This window comes from Pseudophryne corroboree, chromosome 3, assembly GCF_028390025.1.
Source record: "Pseudophryne corroboree isolate aPseCor3 chromosome 3, aPseCor3.hap2, whole genome shotgun sequence".
Taxonomy (NCBI): Eukaryota; Metazoa; Chordata; class Amphibia; order Anura; family Myobatrachidae; genus Pseudophryne; species Pseudophryne corroboree.
The window spans coordinates 608,276,545-608,300,195 of NC_086446.1; the positions used below are offsets into that span (position 1 = coordinate 608,276,545).

At 47.0% G+C, this 23,651-nt stretch overlaps 1 protein-coding gene across 3 annotated transcripts in view; it reads left to right on the forward strand.

Moving 5' to 3' along the window:
* Positions 1–23,651, forward strand: part of CCAR1 (cell division cycle and apoptosis regulator 1) — a 247,507-nt gene that overhangs the window by 96,788 nt on the left and 127,068 nt on the right. For all 3 annotated transcript variants that reach the window (XM_063961565.1, XM_063961566.1, XM_063961567.1), the window contains exons 11-15: positions 15,799–15,912; positions 18,284–18,450; positions 19,058–19,268; positions 19,897–19,980; positions 21,068–21,253. In XM_063961565.1, the coding sequence (XP_063817635.1) occupies positions 15,799–15,912; positions 18,284–18,450; positions 19,058–19,268; positions 19,897–19,980; positions 21,068–21,253 (762 nt within the window). The remainder of the gene's footprint in view (positions 1–15,798; positions 15,913–18,283; positions 18,451–19,057; positions 19,269–19,896; positions 19,981–21,067; positions 21,254–23,651) is intronic.

The following is a 23,651-nucleotide window of genomic DNA, read 5'->3' on the forward strand; positions in this document are numbered from 1 at the left end:
AGCGCTCTGGCTACGTTCTTGGCAAGCGGAGGCAGAGGTCAAAAAAGGTATAGAAGCGTTACCTTACGGGGGCGAGAAGTTATTTGGTCCTGAATTGGACAAATGGATTTCTGAGGCCACGGGAGGAAAGTCTGTTTTCTTACCATTACCTCCAACAGTACCTAGAAGGAGATATTCTGGACCGGCGTTCAAATCCTTTAGACCTCAGTCCTTTCGCGGGCGTGGCAGGGGAACGGGTAGACGAGGTCGGGGCAGTGGTTTCCAACAAACCAATACCACTCGTCAGGATACTAAAGTCACCGGCAAGCCAGTGGCATGACGGGCTCCCAGCCCATCTCGGATCTCCTATTGTGGGAGCACGCCTTCAGTCATTCCAGTTGGCGTGGCTTCAGACGTCCACAGATGGGTGGATCCGCAATTTAGTTTTAAAAGGTTACAAAATAGAATTCGACTGTCTCCCGCCAATGTGGTTTTTCAGGACAGGACTGCCTGTGTTGGACGACAAAAAGGCGGTTCTGCAGATTGCCATTCAGTCTCTGCTGGATGCAGCAGTGTTGATTCTGGTCCCTGTACACCAACAGGGTCAGGGTTATTATTCCAGTCTGTTTGTGGTACCAAAGCCGGATGGCTCGGTCAGGCCAATATTGAACTTAAAGGGCCTCAATCAGTACGTCACTTACTACAGATTCAAGATGGAATCTCTGCGGTCAGTAATTGCAGGCCTAGAGCCACAGGAATTCATGATTGCGCTGGATCTCAAGGATGCGTACTTACACATTCCGATTTGGCCACCTCATCAAAGGTTCTTGCGGTTTGCAATGCGGCAGAACCATTACCAGTTTCAGGCTCTACCGTTTGGCCTCTCGTCAGCGCCTCGGGTGATGTCTGTGATGTCTGTGATGATAGCTCATCTCAGATCCCTGGGAGTGATAATAGTTCCGTACTTGGACGATTTACTCATCAAAGCTCCGTCTCAACAAATCCTCCTTCAACAGGCGTTGCTGACATACAATGTACTTGTTCACCACGGTTGGATTGTCAACTTCAAGAAATCACATCTAATTCCGTCTCAACGACTTCAATTCCTAGGTATGATTCTCGATATGGTAAATCAAAGAATTTACCTACCAGAACAGAAAGTACAGGTCATTCGTCATCTGGTACAATTAGTGCTCAAGCCACGCACAGTCTCGGTTCATTTGTGCATTCGCCTCTTAGGCACAATGGTGGCGGCTTTCGAAGCGCTTCAGTTCGGAAGACTTCACTAACGTCCTTTTCAACTGGATGTGCTCACACAGTGGTCGGGCTCACATCTGCAGATTCACCACAGGTTGAGGTTGTCTCCAAGGGCCAGAGTGTCTCTACTCTGGTGGCTCAAAGTACAGAATCTAACCGCAGGGAAACTGTTCGGTGCCTGGAATTGGATAATTCTCACGGCGGACGCGAGTCTCAGAGGTTGGGGAGCTGTAGTTCAAAATTATCAGCTCCAGGGTCTCTGGGCGGATCACGAAAGATTGCTGTCTATAAATGTCCTGGAACTCCGGGCAATTTACAATGGGCTACGACAAGCAGTGCATATGCTGCAGGCTCAGGCTGTTCAGGTGCAGTCAGACAATGCGACGGCGGTCGCATACATCAACAAACAAGGAGGAGCGAAAAGCCGCATGGCAATGCGAGAAGTAGCTCGAATCCTCAATTGTGCCGAGTATCACGTGATATTGTCGGCAGTATTCATTCCGGGAGTGGACAACTGGGAGGCGGATTATCTCAGCCGTCGGGATTTTCATCCAGGAGAATGGGCATTAAATCCAGAAGTGTTTCACATGCTGGTCCAGAAGTGGGGTTACCCGCAAGTGGACCTGATGGCATCTCGCCACAATCATCAAACGCCCCAGTACGTGTCCAGAACGAGAGATCCAAAGGCAGTGGCGGTGGATGCTCTCACAATCACGTGGCCATACAGTCTCGTGTATCTGTTTCCACCGTTTCCGCTGCTCCCTCTATTGCTAAAACGGATCAAAAGAGAGTCCGTCACAGTCATACTAGTGGCGCCTCATTGGCCTTGGAGAGCTTTGTTTTCAGATCTCCACGGTCTACTCGCAGACGATCCTTGGCCGCTCCCACTACGTCCGGACCTGTTACAACAGGGTCCGTTCCTTTACCCCGATTTAGCGCGGCTGCGTTTGACGGGGTGGCTGTTGAGACAGCCTTCTTAAGAAGAGAGGGCATTCCAGAATCGGTTATACCAACCATGTTACGAGCTAGGAAGCCGGTTACGGCAGCTCATTATTACAGAATCTAGCGTGCCTATATAGGTTGGTGTGAAGCTCAGAAGTTTCCGACATCATCTTTTAAGCTATCCCGTCTTTTGTTATTTCTACAGATGGGGTTAGATTGAGGTCTGCGTTTATCCACACTAAAGGTGCAGATATCTGCGTTGTCAATTTATTTTCAAAGAAGATTGGCTCTATTGCCGTCGGTACACACCTTTATGCAGGGTGTCCTCAGAGTACAGCCTCCATTCACTCCACCTACTGCGCCATGGGACTTGAATCTGGTTTTAGATTTCTTGCAGTCTTTTTATTTTGAGCCCTTACAACAAGTGGATATTAAATTTCTCACTTGGAAAACAATTTTTCTCCTAGCCTTGGCTTTGGCAAGGCGTGTTTCAGATTTGGGTGCCTTGTCATGCAAGCCACCGTATTTAGTGTTTCATGATGATAGAGCGGAACTTCGGACGAATCCCGCTTTCCTACCAAAAGTAGTGTACTCTTCACATTAATCAACCAATAGTAGTTCCTGTGTTAACAGGAGATTCTGGAACCTTGGATGTGGTACGCGCACTACGCGTTTATGTATCCCGAACGTCTACAGTTCGTAAGACGGATGCGTTGTTTATCCTCTATGATGCGGCCAAGTTGGGTTGGCCACCTTCTAAGCAGAACTTATCCAGATGGATAAAACTGACCACACTTCAGGCTTACCTTCATGCTAGGTTACAGCCGCCTACATCAGTAACAGCTCATTCCACACATTCTGTAGTAACGTCATGGGCAGCTGGTCGTGGAGCTTCTACGACACAGCTTTGCCGTGCGGCTACATGGTCTTCAGTGCACACGTTTGTGCGCTTTTACAAGTTTGATACTTTTGCGGCGTCAGCGTCTAGCTTTGGCCGTCTAGTGTTACAGGTGCCAGACAGCTCTCCCGCCCACGGGGGAAACTTTGGTACGTCCCAAGAGTACTCCAGTGACCCCTAGTCGATGAAAAAGAAAATAGGATTTTGGTACTGGACGCCCACCCAGAGCAGTTTTACCTGGTGTGGTAGGTTCAGAAAATCTTATGGTAACCCACTCTCACCGACTGTTTCAAATTAGCAAGTTCTATCGGGTTGGTGTCAACTGTTAGTTGTCAGTAACGTTATGTGTCAACTTTATTGTTGTCCGTTTTTGTTATATGTAATTCTCCATTGTCAACCTCTATAGCTCCTGTTCGGCTCAGTAAAAAACACTGAGGTACTCTGGGATATGGAGGGGAGGAGTAGTCTCAAATTTTAATTTATTCAGTGCCTAGTTCCTGTGGAACCGTCCATATCCCAAGAGTACTCCAGTGCCCCCTATGGATTCAAAGAACAGGATTTACCTGGTAAGTACCAAAATCCTATTTTCTGTCATCCTTAGTGTATCACATGACAACATAACTAGTGTCCAAGATATATTATAAGACCACTCCTAGTCACAGTAGATTGATCGATATTTGGATCGACTATTGAATAACAGCAGGAGTCAATACAGACATCCCAGCACCAGATTTTTATATTTCATTTCTTACCAATCTCTATCTTTTAATATTTCGCTTTTTATTGCAGTTAGGTGGGGAGTTTATTACATTTATTTATAACTATTAAAAGCGGACTATCTCAGTCGTCGGGACGTACACGCAGGAGAGTGGAGCCTCCATCCGGAGGTATTTCAACTTCTCGTGGACACGTGGGGCCTTCCAGATGTGGACCTGATGGCGTTTCGACACAATCACAAGGTTCCGGTCTTCGGAGCAAGGACGGAGCAAGGACGATTCCATGGAACTTTCAGCTACCGTACGTGTTTCCTCCAGTGTCACTCCTGCCCAGAGAAATACAGTAGTTCAAGCAGGAAGGGGGAAACCTGCTTCTGGTCGCTCCAGCGTGGCACAGACGGCACTGGTTCTCCGATCTACTGGGTCTCTCGTGGGATCGTCCCGTTCTACTTCCACAACGACCAGACCTCGTTCAGGGCCCTTGTATTTACCAGGATTTGGCCTGTCTGGCTTTGACGGCATGGCCCTTGAGGCTTCCGTCCTGAGGGCCAAGGATTTTTCTGAGGCGGTCGTTCAAACTATGTTGAAGGCCCGTAAGCCGGCTTCTGCTCGGATCTACCATAGGGTCTGGAATGCTTACTTTACTTGGTGTGCGTCTCACAATCATGACGTTTTCAAGTTTAGTATGGCCAAACTATTGGCCTTTCTACAACAGGGCCTGGACTTAGGCTTGCGTCTGGCCTCCCTCAAGGTTCACATCTCTGCCTTGTCGGTTTGGTTTCAGAGAAAGATTGCTACTCTGCCGGATGTCCATACATTCACTCAGGGTATGTTGCGGATTCAGTTTTCTTATGTGCCACCTGTGGCCCCTTGGGATTTGTCGGTGGTGGTGGAGGCCTTACAAGAGTCTCCGTTTGAGCCTCTTACCTCTGCTGACCTTAAGTGGCTTTCCCTTAAGGTGTTATTCTTGCTGGCTATTGCTTCAGCTAGAAGGGTCTCGGACTTGGTTGCCTTATCCTGTTTCCTTGATTTTTCACTGTAACCGGACGGTTCTTAGAACACTGCCAGGTTATTTACCCAAGGTGGTGTCTTCCTTCCACCTTAACCAGGAGATTGTGGTTCCGGCCTTTAATTCTCCTGAGTTGTCCTCCAAAGAGCGGTCTTGGATATGGAGAGCCCGTACCAAATCCAATGTGAAGAGAACTTCCTCTATTAGGAAATCTGATTCTCTTTTCATGTTCTTTGGTTTTCACAAGCGTGGCTGGCCTGCTTCTAAGCAGACATTGGCCAGATGGATTAGAATGGTGATTGCACATGCTTATGTACAGGCTGGTCGTCCGGTTCCTGCCACCATTAAAGCCCATTCTACTCGGTCGGTTGGACCTTCTTGGGCGGCCCACCGTGGTGCGACCCTTGAACAGTTGTGCAAGGCAGCAACGTGGTCTTCAAGGAACACGTTTATAAGGTTCTATGCCTTTGATACCGCTGCTTCCCGGAATGCTTCCTTTGGACGCCGGGTTCTTGTGCCCGCTACAGTGCGTCCACTCCCATAAGGAACTGCTTCAGGACATCCCCGATGTTAATCCTTGTGGAGCCCAGTGTACCCCGTAGCAGAAAACGAGATTTATGGTAAGAAGTTACCGTTGTTAAATCTCTTTCTGCAAGGTACACTGGGCTCCACAAGGCGCCCACCCTGACGCACTTAGCTTCTTTGGGTTGGTATTGGCATAGCCGCTGACACCCTCTCCCGTGGTGAGTGTGTGGTGTAATTGGCTACGAGTGATTGTCGTCTCTGGTACCTGCTACTGCATTGGGCTGGTTAACGAAACTGAGCTCACTGTGCAGGGAGGCGGGGTTATAGAGGAGGCGGCGCTGAGCATCTTGGGAACAGTCAAAAGCTTTGAGCCTGTTGGTGCCTCGGATCAAGATCCTACTCTACACCCCCGATGTTAATCCTTGTGGAGCCCAGTGTACCTCGCAGAAAGATATTTAACAACGGTAAGTTCTTACCATAAATCTAGTTTTTTGAAAGGGTTATTGCTCGGTCTCAGAAACCTTATTCTTTGTAAGGAAGCTGAATAGCTCCTTCCTTTGGATTCTGAATGCCATGCTTTAGGTGGATAATTTTTTTTGATTGAATCTCTCTGGTCAGTAATCTGTGTCATGGAGACCAACAAACTTTGTCTATCGAGATTAGGGACACATACTTTCACATTCTGCTTTGAACAGTTCATCATTCTCTCCTCAGTTTTGCGTTTGGGTCGGCCCATAATCTGTTCCATGCCCCATCTGTTTTCATCAAAAACAGGGAGGTGATTGTTGTATTACCTTACTTGGATGATCTTCTTCTTATAAAGGCTGTCTCTCCTCCGCAATGGAAGGTACTTCAGGATCACGGCTGGATTCTGAATTTTGAGACGTTGTAGCTGATACCTTGTCTGTGCCTGCTGGAGGACAAGGCCTGTGTCCTCCAGGGTTTGGTCAGGACAGTACTGTTTGTACCTCACCTTTCAATCTTGCTTTGTTGGTCTCCACCTTCGAGACCATTCAGTATGCTAAGTTCCACTTGCTAGAACTCCAGTGGGACATTCTCCAAAATTGGTCCAGGACCACAGAGTTCCTCTCGTCTCAGTTTCTAACTCTGTTCGTCGATCCCTACAGTGGTACCTGGTATCTGAGGGTTTGCTCCGGTGCCAATACTTGGTCGCCCCGGCTTGGGTAATTGTGACCATGGATGCAAATTTCCTAGGTTGGGGTGCTGTGGCGTTACATCTTCGCCTACAGGGCCTTTTGGTCTTCCATTTAAAGTTCTCAAGCGCTGAGTCATTATTCTAGCTCTGTTGAGGGCCCAGCCCGCCCTGGCCATCCAGTGCATATTTAGTCCGATAATCCCACGGCAGTGGCATGTGTCAATCACCAGGGCGGCACACAAAGCGCAGGTCTGATGGTAGTGCCAACCTGCACTCTTTTTCCTTGGTGGAGATCTTGGTTCCAGTGATCTCGGCGGTGTTCATTTCAGGAGTGGAAAACCAGGAGGCGGTTTTCCTAAGCAGAACCACATTTCTCCCAGGAAGTCGTCCCTCCATCTTCCAAATGTTGGTTCAGATGTGGAGTTTTCTAGAGCTGGCCCTAATGGCCTCTAGTCACAACTTCAGTGTTCAATGTTTCCTGATTTTATGTGAGGTCCATGCACCTGATGGCTTTTGTGGTGAATTCCATGACTGCTCCAAGGGTCTGCAGTCTGGCATATCCCCCCCCCCCCCCTCCCTTCCCGCAGTTACATTGTGCCTTGGATGCTCACACGGGTCAAGGATCAACAAGTGACTGTCATCATTGTCTCAGGACTAACCGCGAAGGTCCTAGTACACAGACATTCTAATACTGTCTGTACTGTTGGCATCTTCCAATGCAGCCAGATCTGCTGCACCTTCCTCTGTTTGCGTTAACGGCCATACTTTTGAAGCTGGTCTCTTGAAGGCAAAGAGTTTTTCTTCCTCTGTAGGATGTGCTGTGTTGCAGGCTCTGATACCAGTTTCATCTCGTTAATTACCACAGTGTCTAGAAGATCTACATCTTGTGGTGTGAGAAACACTGATTTCTTACTTCCAGGTTTCGCCATTATCATTTATTTCTGTTTACTTCCAGCGGCGTCTGACCCTTATTCTGGAATTCTGATCTCTTTGCAGGGTGTGTTGCGGTTTCGTCTGCTGGTAGCCCTGTGATGTCTTTAATCTGGTCCTCTTTGCTCTCAAGAAGGCTTCCTTTTGAGCCTATGGATTCCGAGGAACTTACGTTTTTTACTTGGACGTTGGTCTTTCTTATGGCTATTGCCTCTACGAGTTTCAGAGTTTAGTGCTTTTTCCTTCAGGTCACCCTTTTTTCTCTTTCACGATGACAGGGCGGTACTGCAAACAATTCCTTATTTCTAGAAGAAGGTTGTTTCTGCCTTTCACTTGAACCAGGAAATTGTCTTTTTCCAACTTATTGTCGATCGCCCACTTTCCTAGGACTGGAACGATTTTGGTTCTTTTAGACATGGTCCGTGCCCTGCAGCTGTACTTGGACAGGACTTTCTCCGTCTGCCGCACGGATTCTCTGCTGGTTCTCTGATGCTCAGCTGGCCTGCTACAAAACACAACATTGCACAGTGGATCCATTCGGTAATCATTCAGGCATATATTGGTGCTGGGCAAACGACTACTGGACTGAGTGTCTGCGCGTTCTACTAGGGCTGTGGCGGGCTCCTGCGCTGCCTGGCATGGGGCTATGCTGGGCAGCTGCTTGGTCCTCTGTCCTCATGTTCACTTATCTTTATCATTTCTACAGCGGGATACACTGTATTCCACAGGGCATAACATCGGGGGGTGTAGAGTAGGATCTTGATCCGGAGGCACCAACAGCTAAAGCTTTGACCTTCTTCCCAGGATGCATAGTGCCGCCTCCTCTATAACCCCTCCTCCGTGTACAGGAGCTCAGTTTGTAGTTGGTGTCTGCACTAGCAGGCATCTCAACAGCAGGGCTCCTCCTGGCAGCCCTGAAAAGAGCTTTTTCTTTGAAGAAAGAAGACTTCAAGGGCAGCAGCCAGTGTTGGATGTCAGTTGGACATTGCTGGCTGCTGCTCCATCACCTCCCCCAGCGGCGCTGCATACTCCCACACCCTGGTTGCCGGCTACTTGCGGCGGAGGCTCCGATTTCTGTCAGGCACACACACACACACTTCGCCGCAGCTCTCCAGGATCGCGTGGCCGCGTACAGGGAGGAGGTAAGAGGGTCCCCCATGTGGGACCTGGCGCAAACCGCGATCCGTAGGAGATGGGCCGCGCACGCTGGCATTGACACTGTATTAGTACAGGGACCCCACTAGACCACCAGGGCAGTATACAGTTCGGGTATTAAACCGTTTTATGTGGTCCGCAGTACCTGGTGGTGGAAGCCCAGCAAGGGGAATGTGCTCTGGCCTGTAGCCCCTCCCCCAGCTCCGGGCGCCATTTTACATAAGTGTTTCCGCCCTGGAGCTGCATTCTCTCTCTCTCTCGCAGCTTGGCGCCATAAATACATGCTGAAGCTGTTCTGGGACTGCATGGGCAAATCCTCCTCTGTAAAGCCGCCTTTTCCTCATCGCTGTGCATTTACAGGACACTTAAGTATTCTACATGCATTTTGACAGTGTTAGTTAAGAAATAGTGCATTGTGTCAGGGTTATTTTGTACAAGTTCCCCTGTGATATACATCCAGTCTTTACTGTGCATTGTTATATCTCTAGACATATATAGCTTTACTGGTTATTACTTAGTATTGCTAGTCCAGTGCAGTTTATTGCTTGCCATTATTTCTGCATTGTACATGTGACTGCGTGTGTGTGCATATAGCTACTGTGTGATATATCTATTCCGTGTATCCCACTCCTACTGCTATCCCTATATTCTATACCCTGGGGGGCTAAGTGCGTCAGGGTTTTTAGTGTAATATAGGCATTTCACAGGATATACTGATATAGTATTTTCCCTGTGTGTTCCAGTCACCGCATACCCCTTGTTTCCTCTGTTTGTGTTTTACATTGCACAGGGAATCTGGTGGGGTATTTCTTTTACTGTGTTGCTCTGGGTATAACCTCCACATCATGTCGGCTATGCAGGGTGACGGTTCGGGGACCGATCCCGCAGTGGGTGGTTTGACGTCACTGACCCATTAGAGGATAATAGTGCAGTCTAGTGCTGGGGGTTCCTTGCCTCCCAGTCAGATTGTAGCAACGGGGGCCCATCAGGACCCACCTTAGGCTACTTTCTCTGCCTTGCTGAGTAAGCTGGTGGCTAATAGCATGCCCCCTGTGGGACCACCTGTGCCTCTAAAGCCACATTTTTTCCCTACCGTTAACCCACCGTGGGCAGATGCTCTGTCCTCTGTTACAACAATTTCAGCAGACTATGGCAAAACAGAAAACTGACCTTCGACGGCCTAAGGCCAAGGGGCCCTCTAAGCGGGCCCTTGTTTCCTCTCAATCCACTCCTGCGCCGGATACTTCTTCAGACGAAGAAGGCGCATATACTGATCACGCAGACACTGACAGAGATGTTTCTGATGGTGAATCTGTTTCTCAAGTGGATATGCCTGATCTCCTGGAGGCCATCAGGCTGATTCTTCAGATCACTGACGATACCGATCCTCAGGATGCTTCTAAGAAACCTGTTAGGTTCAAGCGTCAGAAGGTGACCAAACTGGTTTTACCTCATTCTGACCACCTAGTGGACATACGTGAGGAATCCTGGGAAAATCCAGGGAAAAAGTTTACACCTCCAGAAGAAGATGCTTGCTCGCTATCCTCTCTCCGCAGAGCTGACTAAAAATTGGGAAACACCGCCTCCAGTGGACTCGCATGTTGCGCGGATGGTGGTATCCTCTGCTCTGCCAGTCACTACCGTCACCTCTCTGAGGGAACCGACGGATAAACGTGTTGAGGGCTGCTTGAAGTCTATTTATACTCTGGCAGGAACAGTTCATAGACCCACTATTGCGGCCTCATGGGCTGCCGAAGCCATTACGGCCTTGGTTCAGGAGGTGGAGGATGAACTACCGTCCAACTTTCCTGACAATGCAAAACAATGCCTCTCCTATATTGTTACGGCTTCTCAATACATTCAGGAGGCGGCCTCCAATGCTGGTGTCCTGGCGGCCAAAGCGGCTACTACGTCCATTCTGGCCCGTCTGATTCTCTGGCTACGGTCCTGGTCTGTGGACATGGACTTGTTGCTGACCTGGCCTCTGCTAAGACTACATTTCTACCTAGTACTGCTCCTTCAACGTCAAAGGCTAAAAGTACTTCCTTTTGTTCCTACAGGCCTCCAGGTAAAACTAAAGGGTCAGGCGTACTTGAAACAATCTCGTACTTCCAAGCCCGGTAAGCCCAAGCCTAAACGAGCCTGGCCCGCCCGTCAGCCCGCTTCCAAATCTGAGAAGCCGGCCGCATTACGAAGTTGGCCTCCCTCTGGGGGACTCCAGAGTGGGAGGCCGACTTCTATGGTTTGCTCAGACGTGGTAAAAGACCACTTCGGATGCCTGGGTACGGGAAGTCGTCACTCAAGGGTACGCCATCTCCTTCAAGAAACGTCCCCCTCACCGGTTTTGCTCAACAGATATCCCTTCAGATCTGACAAAGGCAAATGCTCTGCAAGTGGTGGTACGATCTCTCCTGGACACAGGAGTGGTAGTACCGGTGACCCTGTCTCAAAGGGGCAGAGGGTACTATTCCACGCTGTTCCTAGTCCCGAAGCCGAATAGGTCCTCGCGGCCCATTCTCAACCTCAAGTCTTTGAACAAATTGGTGCTGGTATCCAAATTCCATATGGAGACTCTCCGCTCTATTGTTATTGCTTTGGAGCCAGGGGATTATATGGTATCCCTGGATATACCAGGATGCTTACCTGCATATTCCTATTGCTATGTCGCACCAGCAACACCTGCGTTTTGCTATTGGCAACCTCCATTATCAATTACGGGCCTTGCCCTTTGGACTAACAACAGCTCCGCGAATCTTCACCAAAGTCATGGCGGAAATGACGGCTGTACTACGCCGTCAGGGTAACAGGATCCTGCCGTATCTGGACTATTTGCTGATCCTGGCCAACTCACCAGAAGTTCTCCTCAGTCATCTGGAAATGACGGTGCAGTTTCTGCAAGCCCACTGGTGGCTCATCAACTGGAAGAAATCATCCCTGGTCCCTGCTCAGAGCATGTTGCACCTGGGAGCAGTGTTGGACACTCACAACCAGCAGTTGTTTTTGTCCCAGGAAAAAGTCCTGAACCTTCAGGACAGAATACGATGCTTCCTGTCTCGTTCACAAGTGTTGATACACTCTGCGATGCAAGTACTGGGCCTCATGGTATCGGCTTTCGACATGGTAGAGTATGCTCAATTTCATTCTCGCCCTCTACAGAAACTGGTTCTTGCCAAATAGGACGGCCTGCCTCACCGGATCAGGTCTCAGATGATCTCTTTTTCTCTGGATGTCCGTCTGTCGCTGACCTGGTGGCTCCAGGACCAGCAGCTGAGCAGGGTCCGTCCCTTCTAGATCTCCAACTGGGTCCTTCTGATGATGGACGCCAGTCTGAGGGGTTGGGAGCGGTGTTGGAGCAGCACTCCTTCCAGGGTAGTTGGACCTGGGAGGAGTCTCGCCTCTCGATAAATATTCTGGAACTGCGGGCGGTGTTCAATGCGCTGACACTCGCCCTGCCCCTGGTACAGAACAGGCCTGTTCAGGTAGTCAGACAACTCCACCACGGTGGTGTACATAAATCATCAAGGCGGCACTCGAAGCCTCATGGCAATGATGGAAGTGTCAAAGATTCTTCAATGGGCGGAACGCCATCTGCCAGCCATATTGGCAGTGTTCATTCCGGGAGTCCTCAACTGGGAAGTGGACTTCCTCAGTCGTCAGGACGTACACGCCGGAGAGTGGAGCCTTCATCTAGAAGTATTTCAACTCCTAGTGGACAAGTGGGGCCTACCAGATGTGGACCTGATGGCGTGTCTACACAACAACAAGGTTCCGGTCTTCGGAGCAAGGACAAGGGATCCTCAAGCTGCGTTCGTGGACGCACTGACAATTCCATGGGACTTTCGGTTGCCGTACGTGTTCCCTCCGGTGTCACTCCTGCCCAGGGTAATACGGTAGTTCAAGCAAAAGGAGGAATCCTACTTCTGATCGTTCCTGCGTGGCCCAGATGGCATTGAATCATATACCTGCAGGGTCTATCGTTAGAGCGTCCTCTTCTACTTCCACAGCGCCCAGACCTCTTCGTTCAGGGCCCCTGTGTCTACCAGGACTTGGCCCGACTGGCTTTGACGGCGTGACTCTTGAAGCTTCCGCCCTGAGGGCCATAGGTTTTTCTGAGGCAGTTATTCAAACGATGTTGAAGGCCCGTAAACCGGCTTCTGCTCTGATTTATCATAGGGTCTGGAATTCCTGTTTCACCTGGTGTGCCAATAGGAATTGCGATGTGTTTAAGTTCAGTACTGCCAATTTTTTGGCCTTTCTGCAACGTGTCCTTGACTCAGGCCTTCATCTGGCCTCCCTCAAGGTACATGTTTCTGCCTTATCGGTGTGGTTTCAGAGAAAACTTGCGACTCTTCCTGATGTTCACACGTTTACTCAGGGTGTTGTATGGATTCAACCTCCCTACGTGGCTCCTTGGGATTTGTCGGTTGTGCTGAATGCCCTACAAGAGGCTCCGTTTGAACCTCTTGAGACTGTGGACCTCAAGCGGCTTACACTTAAGGTCTTTTTTTTCTTTTTTTATAGCTATTGCTTCGGCTAGACGGGTTTCAGACTTGGGTACCTTGTCCTGTAGGCCTTCCTTTCTGATTTTTCACCGTGACCGGGCAGTTCTTTGAATGCGCCCTGGTTATCTTCCTAAGGTGGTGTTCGGATACCACCTTGACCAAGAGATTGTGGTTCCGCCCTTTGACTCTCCCCATTTGTCCTCCAAAGAGCAGTCTTTGGATGTGGTACGGGCTCTCCGTATCTATGTGAAGAGAACTGCCTCCATTCGGAATTCTGATACTCTCTTTGTACTGTTTGGTTTTCACAAACGTGGCTGACCTGCAAATAAGCAGACCCTGGCCAGATGGATTAGAATGGTGATTGCACAAGTTTACGTACAGGCTGGTCTTCCAGCTCCTGCTACTTTTAAAGCCCATTCTACTGTGTCTGTTGGCCCCTCTTGGGCAGCCCGCTGTGGTGCGACCCTGGAACAATTGTGCAAGGCGGCTACGTGGTCCTCAGTGAACACGTTCATAAGGTTCTATGCCTTCGATACTTCCGCCTCCCAGGATGCTTCCTTTGGATGCCGGGTTCTTGTGCCCGCTGCAGTGCGTCCCCTCCCGTGAGGAACTTCTTTAGGACATCCCCGATGTAATTCCCTGTGTAATACAGTGTACCCGGCTGCAGAAAAGGAGATTTATGGTAAGAACTTACCCTTGTTAAATCTTTCGGCGAGGTACACTGGATTCCACAGGGCGCCCACCCTGACGCACTTGGCTTCTTTGGGTAGGTAAGGCATTAGCCGCTGATACCTTCTCCTGTAGTGCGAATGTGGTGTTTGTGGCTACTAACTGTTGTCGTCTCTCTTACCTGCTACTGCATTGGACTGGTTAACAAACTGAGCTCCTGTGCACGGAGGTGGGGTTATAGAGGAAGCGGCGCTATGCATCCTAGGAATAAGGTCAAAGCTTTAGCTGTTGGTGCCTCCGGATCAAGATCCTACTCTACACCCCAATGTTATTCCTTGTGGAGCCCAGTGTACCTCACAGAAAGAGATTTAACAAGGGTAAGTTCTTACCATAAATCTCCTTTTTCATGTGTGTGCCTCTGGCGATGCCCACTTTGAGCGCACAGTTGTCCGGTCTAGCTGCCTGAGTGTTCCCTTCCCTGGGGTCAACTGTTGAATGTCTGATGGTACCAGTGTCCCCCAACCTGGATGGAATGAGAGAAAGGTATTTTTGTGTACACTCTCTAATCCTTTTCTCAGCATCCGGCTGGGGGACACTGTACGCTCTTTATCTCACTCTCTCAATCATAGGGTTTTTGTTTTGCCATTGTGTTTCCCTGCAGTTCTATTTTGTTGTCGTTCCGGCAGTATCACTGGGTTACTGCCTTCTCTTCTGGGCTCTTTTTAAAGTTGTACTAGCCTTCTGGGGGTAAAGGAGTTAGTGCCTTTATAACTGGTCTTTTAAAGCCTCAGTCCTTCCTGTCGGCTCTCCTAGAGTTGGCTGAAAATCATCTAGTGTATTTTGCAAGTCCTCGTGAATCGTGGACTAAAACTCTAGTAGCAGCGTTCAGAGGTCTGACTCTGGTTCCAGCAAAGGCGAGGCTGGGTAGAATCTGTATTTTAGTAGACCCTTCAGTGAGACTTGACCTGACTTGTGCTAAAGCATTGTAGTAGTTTGACACTTCCATTTTTATTCAGTTATGCAAGATTCAGAATTCATTCCTCCACTCATTTATTTATTTTCATATTATGTCAATTTCAAAAACACAGGGTAAGTTTATAACTAATGAAATTATTTAAAGACACACCTGTGCTATAACTTAAGATTTTACAGAGTTTATACTGGAGTGCTTGGCCTGTGATTAAATCTGATAGTGGCCAGTGTACAGTAAGATTCCACCACTCTATGGGGTATATTCAATTACTGTCGGATCCATTCCGACATGCATTTGTTGGAATGGATCTGACAAGCCCAATTCAATTGAGCGGCCAAATCTGACTGTCTGATTTGGGCGGCATCCGTGCTGCTGCTGTCAGCCGCTCCCCATGTGTTAGATCACAGGGAGCTGCTGGAGGGAGTCGCACATCACGGCACTCAGCCGTGTAGCCCAGTCCTGGCCAGGGAGCACTGCAGGGAGAGAGGTGCCTGGCTGGGGGGACGCCCATCATAAGTTACCTTCCTGCCCTACTGCCCCTATCCCGCCGCCCCCCTTCCCCATCTCCTCACCTAAATCCAACTTTTTTAAAGTTGGGTTGAGATTGTGTGAAACTGGACCAAAACCTTTCGAATTTGGTCCCGTTTCCGACAGAAGCACGTGGCTCGGAGGCTATTCCGCTGATCCACGTGTTTTCCGACAAGTCGGGGGGGGTGGAAGCAAGGGATCGAAAAGGTCGGAACCCCATCTGACCTGAAAAAGTCGAAAACTGACATCTTTCCGACAAGACGGCAGTTTCGACTGTAATTGAGTATAGCCCTATGTTCCAGCTTTTGTAATCCTGTTTAGCCAGTATTTTGTTTTCAGCAGCCATTTTTATAAACCTGTATGGAAGTCTTAACAGCAGTGTGTCATAGATAGTCTTGAAATGCAAACATTGTCTGCTCATTGCTATTAGGAATCTTTTTTTTTTTTTTTATTGTCTTTTTTTTTTTCTTTCCATACATGTCACAGTACAAGTTACGTCTTTGTGTTCATTATCGTATGGGTGTTTGATTATTTTTTTTTTGGTGTGGTTATAAACTAGGTTATGCTGCTAGCAAGCCCTGCTTTGGAAGATTTATATCACAAGTCGTGTGCCCTTGCTGAGGACCCAGTGGAAGTTAAAGAGGGATTTCAGCATCCAGCAAGACTAATAAAGGTAAAATGTTCATAAAGGCAAAGACCTACCTTGTATCCGGATGTGGATCAAAGCATAGACAGTAACTAGGTCGACACCTGAAATAGGTCGACATGGATACTAGGTCGACATAAACAAGGTCAACATGGGAAAAGGTCGACATGAGTTGTTGTTTTTTTGTGTTGTTTTCTTTGTAAAGTGACCGGGAAGCACAATTAGTGCACCGTGTCCCCTCGCATGGCTCTCTTCGCTCACCATGCTTCAGTCAAGGTGCCTCGCTCCACTACCTCCACAGGTTACCGTTCCCAATTGTAGTCCACGTGGATCGTAAAGTATGAAAAAGCTTAGAAAATGGAAAAGAAAATTTAAAAAACTCATGTCTTCCTAGTGACCATGTCGACCTAAAGCATGTTGACTTAAGGACCGGATACCCGTGTATCCTTGATTCAGAGTGTCTATTACAGTCATCGTTCCCATGATGTGCACTCACAGTAAATGGAGATATTTGTTTTCCACTAATATATCAGATTTTTTTACAAATATTGTATACAGGCTGTCTTCCTACATCTAGCCTCAATGCACCATACAGCAGGAGTTTGTTTTTTGTTTTTCTGACGAAAAAAGTCTGTTTATCGGGGGTGATTCCGAGTTGTTCGCTCGCTAGCTGCTTTTAGCAGCATTGTACACGCTAAGCCGCCGCCCTCTGGGAGTGTATCTTAGCTTAGCAGAAGTGCGAACGAAAGATTAGCAGAATTGTGAATAGAAATTTCTTAGCAGTAGAGTAGCTCCAGACTTACTCAGCCGTTGCGACCAGCTCAGTCCTTTTCGTTCCTGGTTTGACGTCACAAACACACCCAGCGTTTGCCCAACCACTCCCCCGTTTCTCCAGCCACTCCTGCGTTTTGTAACTCGAACGCCTGCGTTTTTCCGCACACTCCCATAAAACGGCCAGTTTCCGCCCAGAAACACCCACTTCCTGTCAATCACACTACGATCAGCACAGCGATGAAAAAGCTTCGTTATGCCGTGAGTAAAATACCTAACTTTTGTGTTAAATAACTAAGCGCATGCGCTCTGCGAACCTTGCGCATGCGCAGTAAGCGACTAATCGCAGTATAGCGAAAATCGGCAATGAGCGAACAACTCGGAATGACCCCCATCAAGCACAACAGAACTTGGGATGAAAAAAATGCGGTGGCTGCTACATTGTAGCACTTTGTATACAGATACAAAGACTCAGTCGCACACAGATATACAGTACAAGTGTTGGGTATCAAAATAATCTGCATAGTCTCCTGTTGTATCGTCTTGCATTTTCTGAAAAAAAGATGACCGATGCTAGCAGTGTCTCACTAGTAGTGCTGTGTCAAGAGGAGCTGTTTGGCGGGACTGCAGCAAAGATATGAGGACACGTGTGTGCTGCACATAAAAATTAGTTGCCCTTTCTATGACAGCAGTGTGCCTATTCACCCAGCATTCTTGGTCAGTGCACCTTTAGTCCCGTTCAGATTCCAAACTCTCCAAGCTGCAAACCATAGAGGATTACTACATGATCGAATTGCTGATATGAAGGCCATTTTGTGAATGACAAGGGAGGGATGTGGTGTGTTTTTTTTTTTTTTTTTAATAGCTGCTCCTTTGCTTTCTTGTGGTCCTGAACCATTGATTTCAGTGCCCGTTTTCCTTTGTTTGCCTACTTGCTTCAACAAGCAGAAAATAGGTCTGTGGCTCTAATTAAGCTGTTCACAATTTAATGAATCAAATATGTTTATTACCTGTATTGTTTCTGGAAACGAGAACACATCTGTGTTTCTCATAGGATCTTTATGCCCTTTCTGTTTAATGTAAAGTAATAAAGAAATTGTTTAGGACTTATTTCTCTTCACTTATATACACAGCTGTTTTTCCTGGTTAGTATTGATAGGCGCATCATTCACCAAGTGGCGCTACAAATTGGGTCTATTAAACCCAATGATGGAGTGTTCTCATGAATCCTTGACATAATGCAAGATTATGTTGCCTTTATGCCCATTAAGTGCTCAATGTGAACACTTGTATTAATAGAGTCAGCACTATATTCATTGGTATCACTGAGCCTTTTAACAGTGCTTATTTGAACTAATGTTTTATATGGATGCCTCTCAATAGTCTGAAATTGGTAAGAAAGTAAAATTCTAAAGCTTTATTAGTCTAACTGATGGGGTTCCAGACACTTCCAGAGCGTCTCTACAGCACAAACACCTTACCTTACTGAGCACTTTACCCTGTTTGATCATTAGATCACCATGTCAGTGTCTAGAATTTGTTTTTGATGTTGCTTAAGTTGGTTTTTAATTTCATTGTTTTTGATAATTTTTTTAGAATAAAGTAAAATGATTTGTGTTGCGTTTAGTTTTTAGTGGGAATGAAGGGTAAGGATGAGGCAATGGCAATAGGAGGACACTGGTCTCCTTCACTTGATGGATCTGATCCAGAAAAAGACCCTTCTGTGCTTATCAAGACCGCTGTCCGCTGTTGTAAGGCCCTGACTGGCATTGACTTGAGCTTGTGTACACAGTGGTAAGTACAAGTCTTAAAATGGGGCAGGTCTCCCTTTTCATCCTCTGCTTTTCTTCTCTAGAGCTATGCAGGTGCTCTAGTAATTCTAAAATGTGAATGTTTGCTTTTTCTGTTACCAAAAAAGAGCAGGAGCTTTGAATTTATTTCTTTTGATTGACAAATGTTTTCTGTGCATTATGAAGACATTTTTCTTTTCATGCTCAGCTACGGATCGTCCAGAAGAATCACATCTTACACTGTCATAAACCAAGATGTTTTGCCATATTTTCTAATGGTATTTCGAGCTTTGTTGACATCCATAAGCAAATTCTTTTTCTAAAAGTCTATATTTCACGTTCATTAGAACATGATATTGTCAACATAGTTGTGAATTTACCTAACGTTCAATTTTCACAACAGATCAAAATTTAGTTTTCTCCGCTATACTCAAGACAATGCTTCGACTTACCTGAAGAAAAACCATGGCCTTATATAATTGTGTTTTTTTATTTTCTTTTTGTAGACAACCCTGATCTAGCTGTTCATGATGTGCTACAAGAGAACTAGGCTCTTATATTTGATGCGTTCTAGAATTTGTGTTTCCAACATGCTTCTTCCCTTGCGACAGGTACCGTTTTGCAGAGATTCGCTACCATCGCCCTGAGGAGACCCACAAGGGGCGTTCGTTTCCTGCTCATGTGGAGACAGTGGTTTTATTTTTCCCGGATGTTTGGCATTGCCTTCCCACCCGCTCTGAGTGGGAAAACCTGTGCCGTGGATACAAGCAGCAGCTGGCCGACAAGCTTCAGGGTGAACGCAAGGAAGCTGATGGAGAACAGGCACTGAACGCTAATCTCTTTTTCTATTTCCGCTTCTCACAGGCACAGGAACACAGGCACAATGCACTGCACACACTAAACACACCCCATCCCCCAGAAAAGAACACTCCTCGTGCTGACTGCAGTGTAGCGAATCTTACCCAACACGGAAAACGATTTGGAGCTAAAATTATTATAAAGTTTATTTTTTGTTTAATTTCTGTCCAAAGTAGAACTAGGTTGCTGGGTCATTTGTTGTATTTAGTGACCTCTGACACTTCTCACCATCTTATCTTTATAAAGGTTCACATTTATCACATTCATTCCTAAAACTGGAAATAAACCATGAACCATTTAATTTTGGGGCTATAATTGAATAGTACATTTTTGGAATTTAATATGGGGTGGCTTTAATTACAGACAATGTCTGTACGTACTGTTATTTATTCTATTCATCATCCCTTTGTTTCACAGATCTGGCTTTGATTGGCTTAGTGGACAGTGAAAGTGCTAGAATGTGTGTATGTGCCTCAACAAAGCTTTACGAGAAGACAATGAGAAATTAGGACCTTGCTACTTGCACGGACCTGCGACAGATTAGTCCTCCGAAGGTGTGTTACTAACCACGTTTATTGTATGTTTATACTAGGAGGAAGAGGACAAAGACGATGGCGATGCCAAAGAAATCTGTACTCCCACTCACTGGTCAAAACTTGATCCAAAGATAATGAAGGTAATCTTGTATTATGTATTTTCTCTCTCACTATAGAAGGTTTAATTATAGCTACCATTATCTTGCGTTTGCCCAAGAGTTTCTCAAACTTGGTCCCTGTCCTAACAGTTTGTGTTCCTCTTCCATCCAATCTGGGGGAAACTGTGCTTTTGACTGGTGTAGAGGGGCTGGCACAGCAGTAGGCACTAAAAGGTTAAGATAGCTCTGTCCTCTAATTCCTTCTCCATTGTTCCTCGGGGTAACAGCTGTGCAGAGCGGCGACCTGGTTTGGTTCCCGTGACGCTAGTTTTGTGAAAGTGTCCCCAAGATGGATTACATGAAGGTGATTTTACAGAGTATAAAAATCCAATTTTTCCAGACCACCCAATTGGTGAACAGGTGTATTCATTATTAATAGTCACATTCTATAGATCCACAGGTGACCTGGAAAATATGAACGGTTTAGGGTACTTTGGACCAAGTCAGGAGTCCCAAAATTAAAGTGTAAGAAACACGGATTTAGATTAAGCGTTGTACTCCCCTATTTCAGTGAAGTATGAAAGTTTATTATGCTCCTGATGCTTGTGATTCAGAGTAGACCTGGATACCTAATATTGAGATGGCTCTGTTAATGATCTCATTAATCCTTTCAGTGTCATTAGGTTTATTAAAAGTGCTATTGCACAGCCCCACAATGCATGAGTTCAAATGGAGGGAAATGTCACCTAAAAGGCTCCCCATTACTTGTAGCTGCCACTGGAGTTGGTGAGCACAGGGCTTGATGATTAATTGTTCCAGAAGCAAGGTAACGCCATTAAGGCCCTCTGTGTTCTTTATGGTAATATATTGTGTGGTGTGGAGGAAGTAAGATCCCACTTAGAAGGTAGAGTCACAAGATCAGAGTTAAATTGCTGAGTGAAGCCGTAATAGGCTGCACAGATTCTGTCTTTATTTTTATTTGGATCCATCAGTGTTATGTTTATGTAGTGAGTTGTTCAGCACTATTGCTCCATAAATGTGTTGGTAGCCTCCAGTACATCTTCTCCATAACATTCCCCAGGTACATTGTTACTGCATGTGTTAGTGGATGACAATTATTGTTCTTCAGGTAAACGATTTGCGCAAGGAGCTAGAAAGTCGAACTCTTAGTTCCAAGGGGTTAAAATCTCAGCTTATTGCTCGATTGACAAAACAACTCCGCATAGAAGAACAAAAAGAGGAGCAGAAAGAGCAAGAAAAGGGTGAAAAGGAAGAGGAAGAGGAGGAAGAGCGGAAATCAGAGGATGATAAAGAGGTTTTTATACAATATATTGACAATTTGTGTAACTCCTCATTCTAAAGTTATAGTCTGCAATAAGAGTAAACTGTATTTCTTCTTCGGGTTCCATTGGGGGTCCATTGGGGTTGCAGGTGCCGGTAAAGGACCAGGTACCAAACAGTTAAGCTTTTGGTATCCCAAGATGCTCCGGTCCTCCCCAGCACCGTAATCGCGACGGATTATGTGCAGCCTTTTATCTCACCTAACCTGTCAGCCCGTATTCGGCCAGCACCTTTAGTCTCTGGCCAGGAACCCCCTTGGGCTTCCTTTTCTCAGTTACTAGGTCAGATAGCTGACCGCCTGACATCTCCCACTATTACTGTGGGAATTCCTCAGCAGGTGCATACTGCCATTTCAGTCCCTTCTATGCCTGTCACAACCATAAATCCGCCCTGGGTGGACGCGCTCTCCAATTCTGTGCAAAGCCTGACACAAACCTCTCTAACTCTTCAGCAGTTGTTGCAAAGTTTCAAGCCTTTGCCCTCAAGGGCCTTTAGGCATGCTGTCTCTTCCCCTCAATCCACGCCACTCACAGACGGTCAGACCTATTCTACAAGTTTAGGAAGCCAACCCTGCTCCTGAACCTAAAACCTCCCCGCTTTTTAAACTCCGTAAAGTGATTAAAGTGGAGCTCCCTAGGTCTGAGCATCTCTTGGAGCTACGACGTGAAGCATGGACTGCACCAGGTAAAAAGTTTCTTCCACATTAGCGTTGAACGTCTTTTTACCATGTTCCAGCAACTGATTGTACAAAATTGGAGACTCCCCCCTCTGGTGAATTTTCATGTGGCACGTTTTGTGAAATCTTCCACTTTACCTATTCCTTCAACGTCTTCCTTAAAGAAATCCTACAGATCGGAGGATGAAAAACTGTCTTAAGTCTATTTATTCCCTCGCAGGCGCTATCACCAGACCTACTGTAGCGACAACCTGGGTGGCCAAAACCATTGAACTCTGGGCTGATGCACTGGAAGATGAACTGCCCTCGTACATTGGGGGTAATTTCAAGTTGATTGCAGCAGGAAATTTTTTAGCAGTTGGGCAAAACCATGTGCACTGCAGGGGAGGCAGATATAACATGTGCAGAGAGAGAGAGAGATTTGGGTGTGGTGTGTTCAATCTGCAATCTAAATTGCAGTGTAAAAATAAAGCAGCCAGTATTTACCCTGCACAGAAACAAAATAACCCACCCAAATCTAACTCTCTCTGCAAATGTTATATCTGCCCCCCTGCAGTGCACATGGTTTTGCCCAACTGCTAAAAAATTGCCTGCTGCGATCAACTTGGAATTATCCCCATTGCTCAGGAAAGTCTGTCACACATCGCAAGCATCTGAGAAGCTGCTTCTTATTTAGGTGAGGCAGTCTTGGATGATGGTCTCTTAGCCTTAATGGCCTCGGCTACCTCAGTGCTGGCTCGACGCATCATCTGGCTCCGCTCAAGGAAAGCATACATGGATTCTAAGAAAACTTTGGAATTCTTACCTTTCTCAGAGGGTGTCCTTTTTGTAGCAGAATTGGATAAAATAGTTGCATCCTTAGCAGCTGCTAAAACTGATTTCCTGCACTCAAGCCCTACGCCACAGGCTCGGACTTCAACTTTTCGTGTCTTTCATCCACAAGGTAAAGCCAAAGGGCAAACGTTCCCTAGACAATCTACTTCTACTTTATCCACAAAACCAAGGTCTAAGCAGCCTGTGCTGCACAACAGCCCCCGGCAAAGCGTGATGACAAGCCTGCATCCTGATGGGTTGGGCCTCCTCCTGGGGTACCCCAGGGTGGGAGGGCGACTTCTGCAGTCCGCCAATGCCTGGTGCCAGACTACCACAGACATCCTTGGTGCAAGAAGGGGTCTCTCATGGGGATGCCATCTCATTCAGGAGACTGACCCCTCCAGCAATTCTTTTGCACAGATCCTCCTTCGGATCCAGCAAGGTTTTGGCCCTGCAGGCTATTATTCACTCCCCCCTCTAATCAGGGGTGTTTGTGCCAGTCCTGTGCTCACAACGCGGGACCAGGTTCTACACAACTCTGTTACTGGTGCAGAAACCCAATGGATCTCATCGACCCATCCTCGACTTCAAATCTCTCAACGAGTTTTTCAGAGTACCCAATTTCCATATGAAAACCCTGCATTCCATTATTCTGGCAATGGATCCATGAGACTTCATGGTGTGTCTGGACATCCAGGATGCCTACTTGCATTCCTATATGATCCTATAGCACCTTCTCACCAACGATTCCTGCATTTTACTATTCTTCAGCAACATTACTTGTTTCGGGCATTACCTTTTGGACTTTCCACTGTACCCAGGGTCTTGACCAAAATCAAGGCAGTTATTGCTGCACAGCTCCATCGTCAGTAAGTAGGAGTAC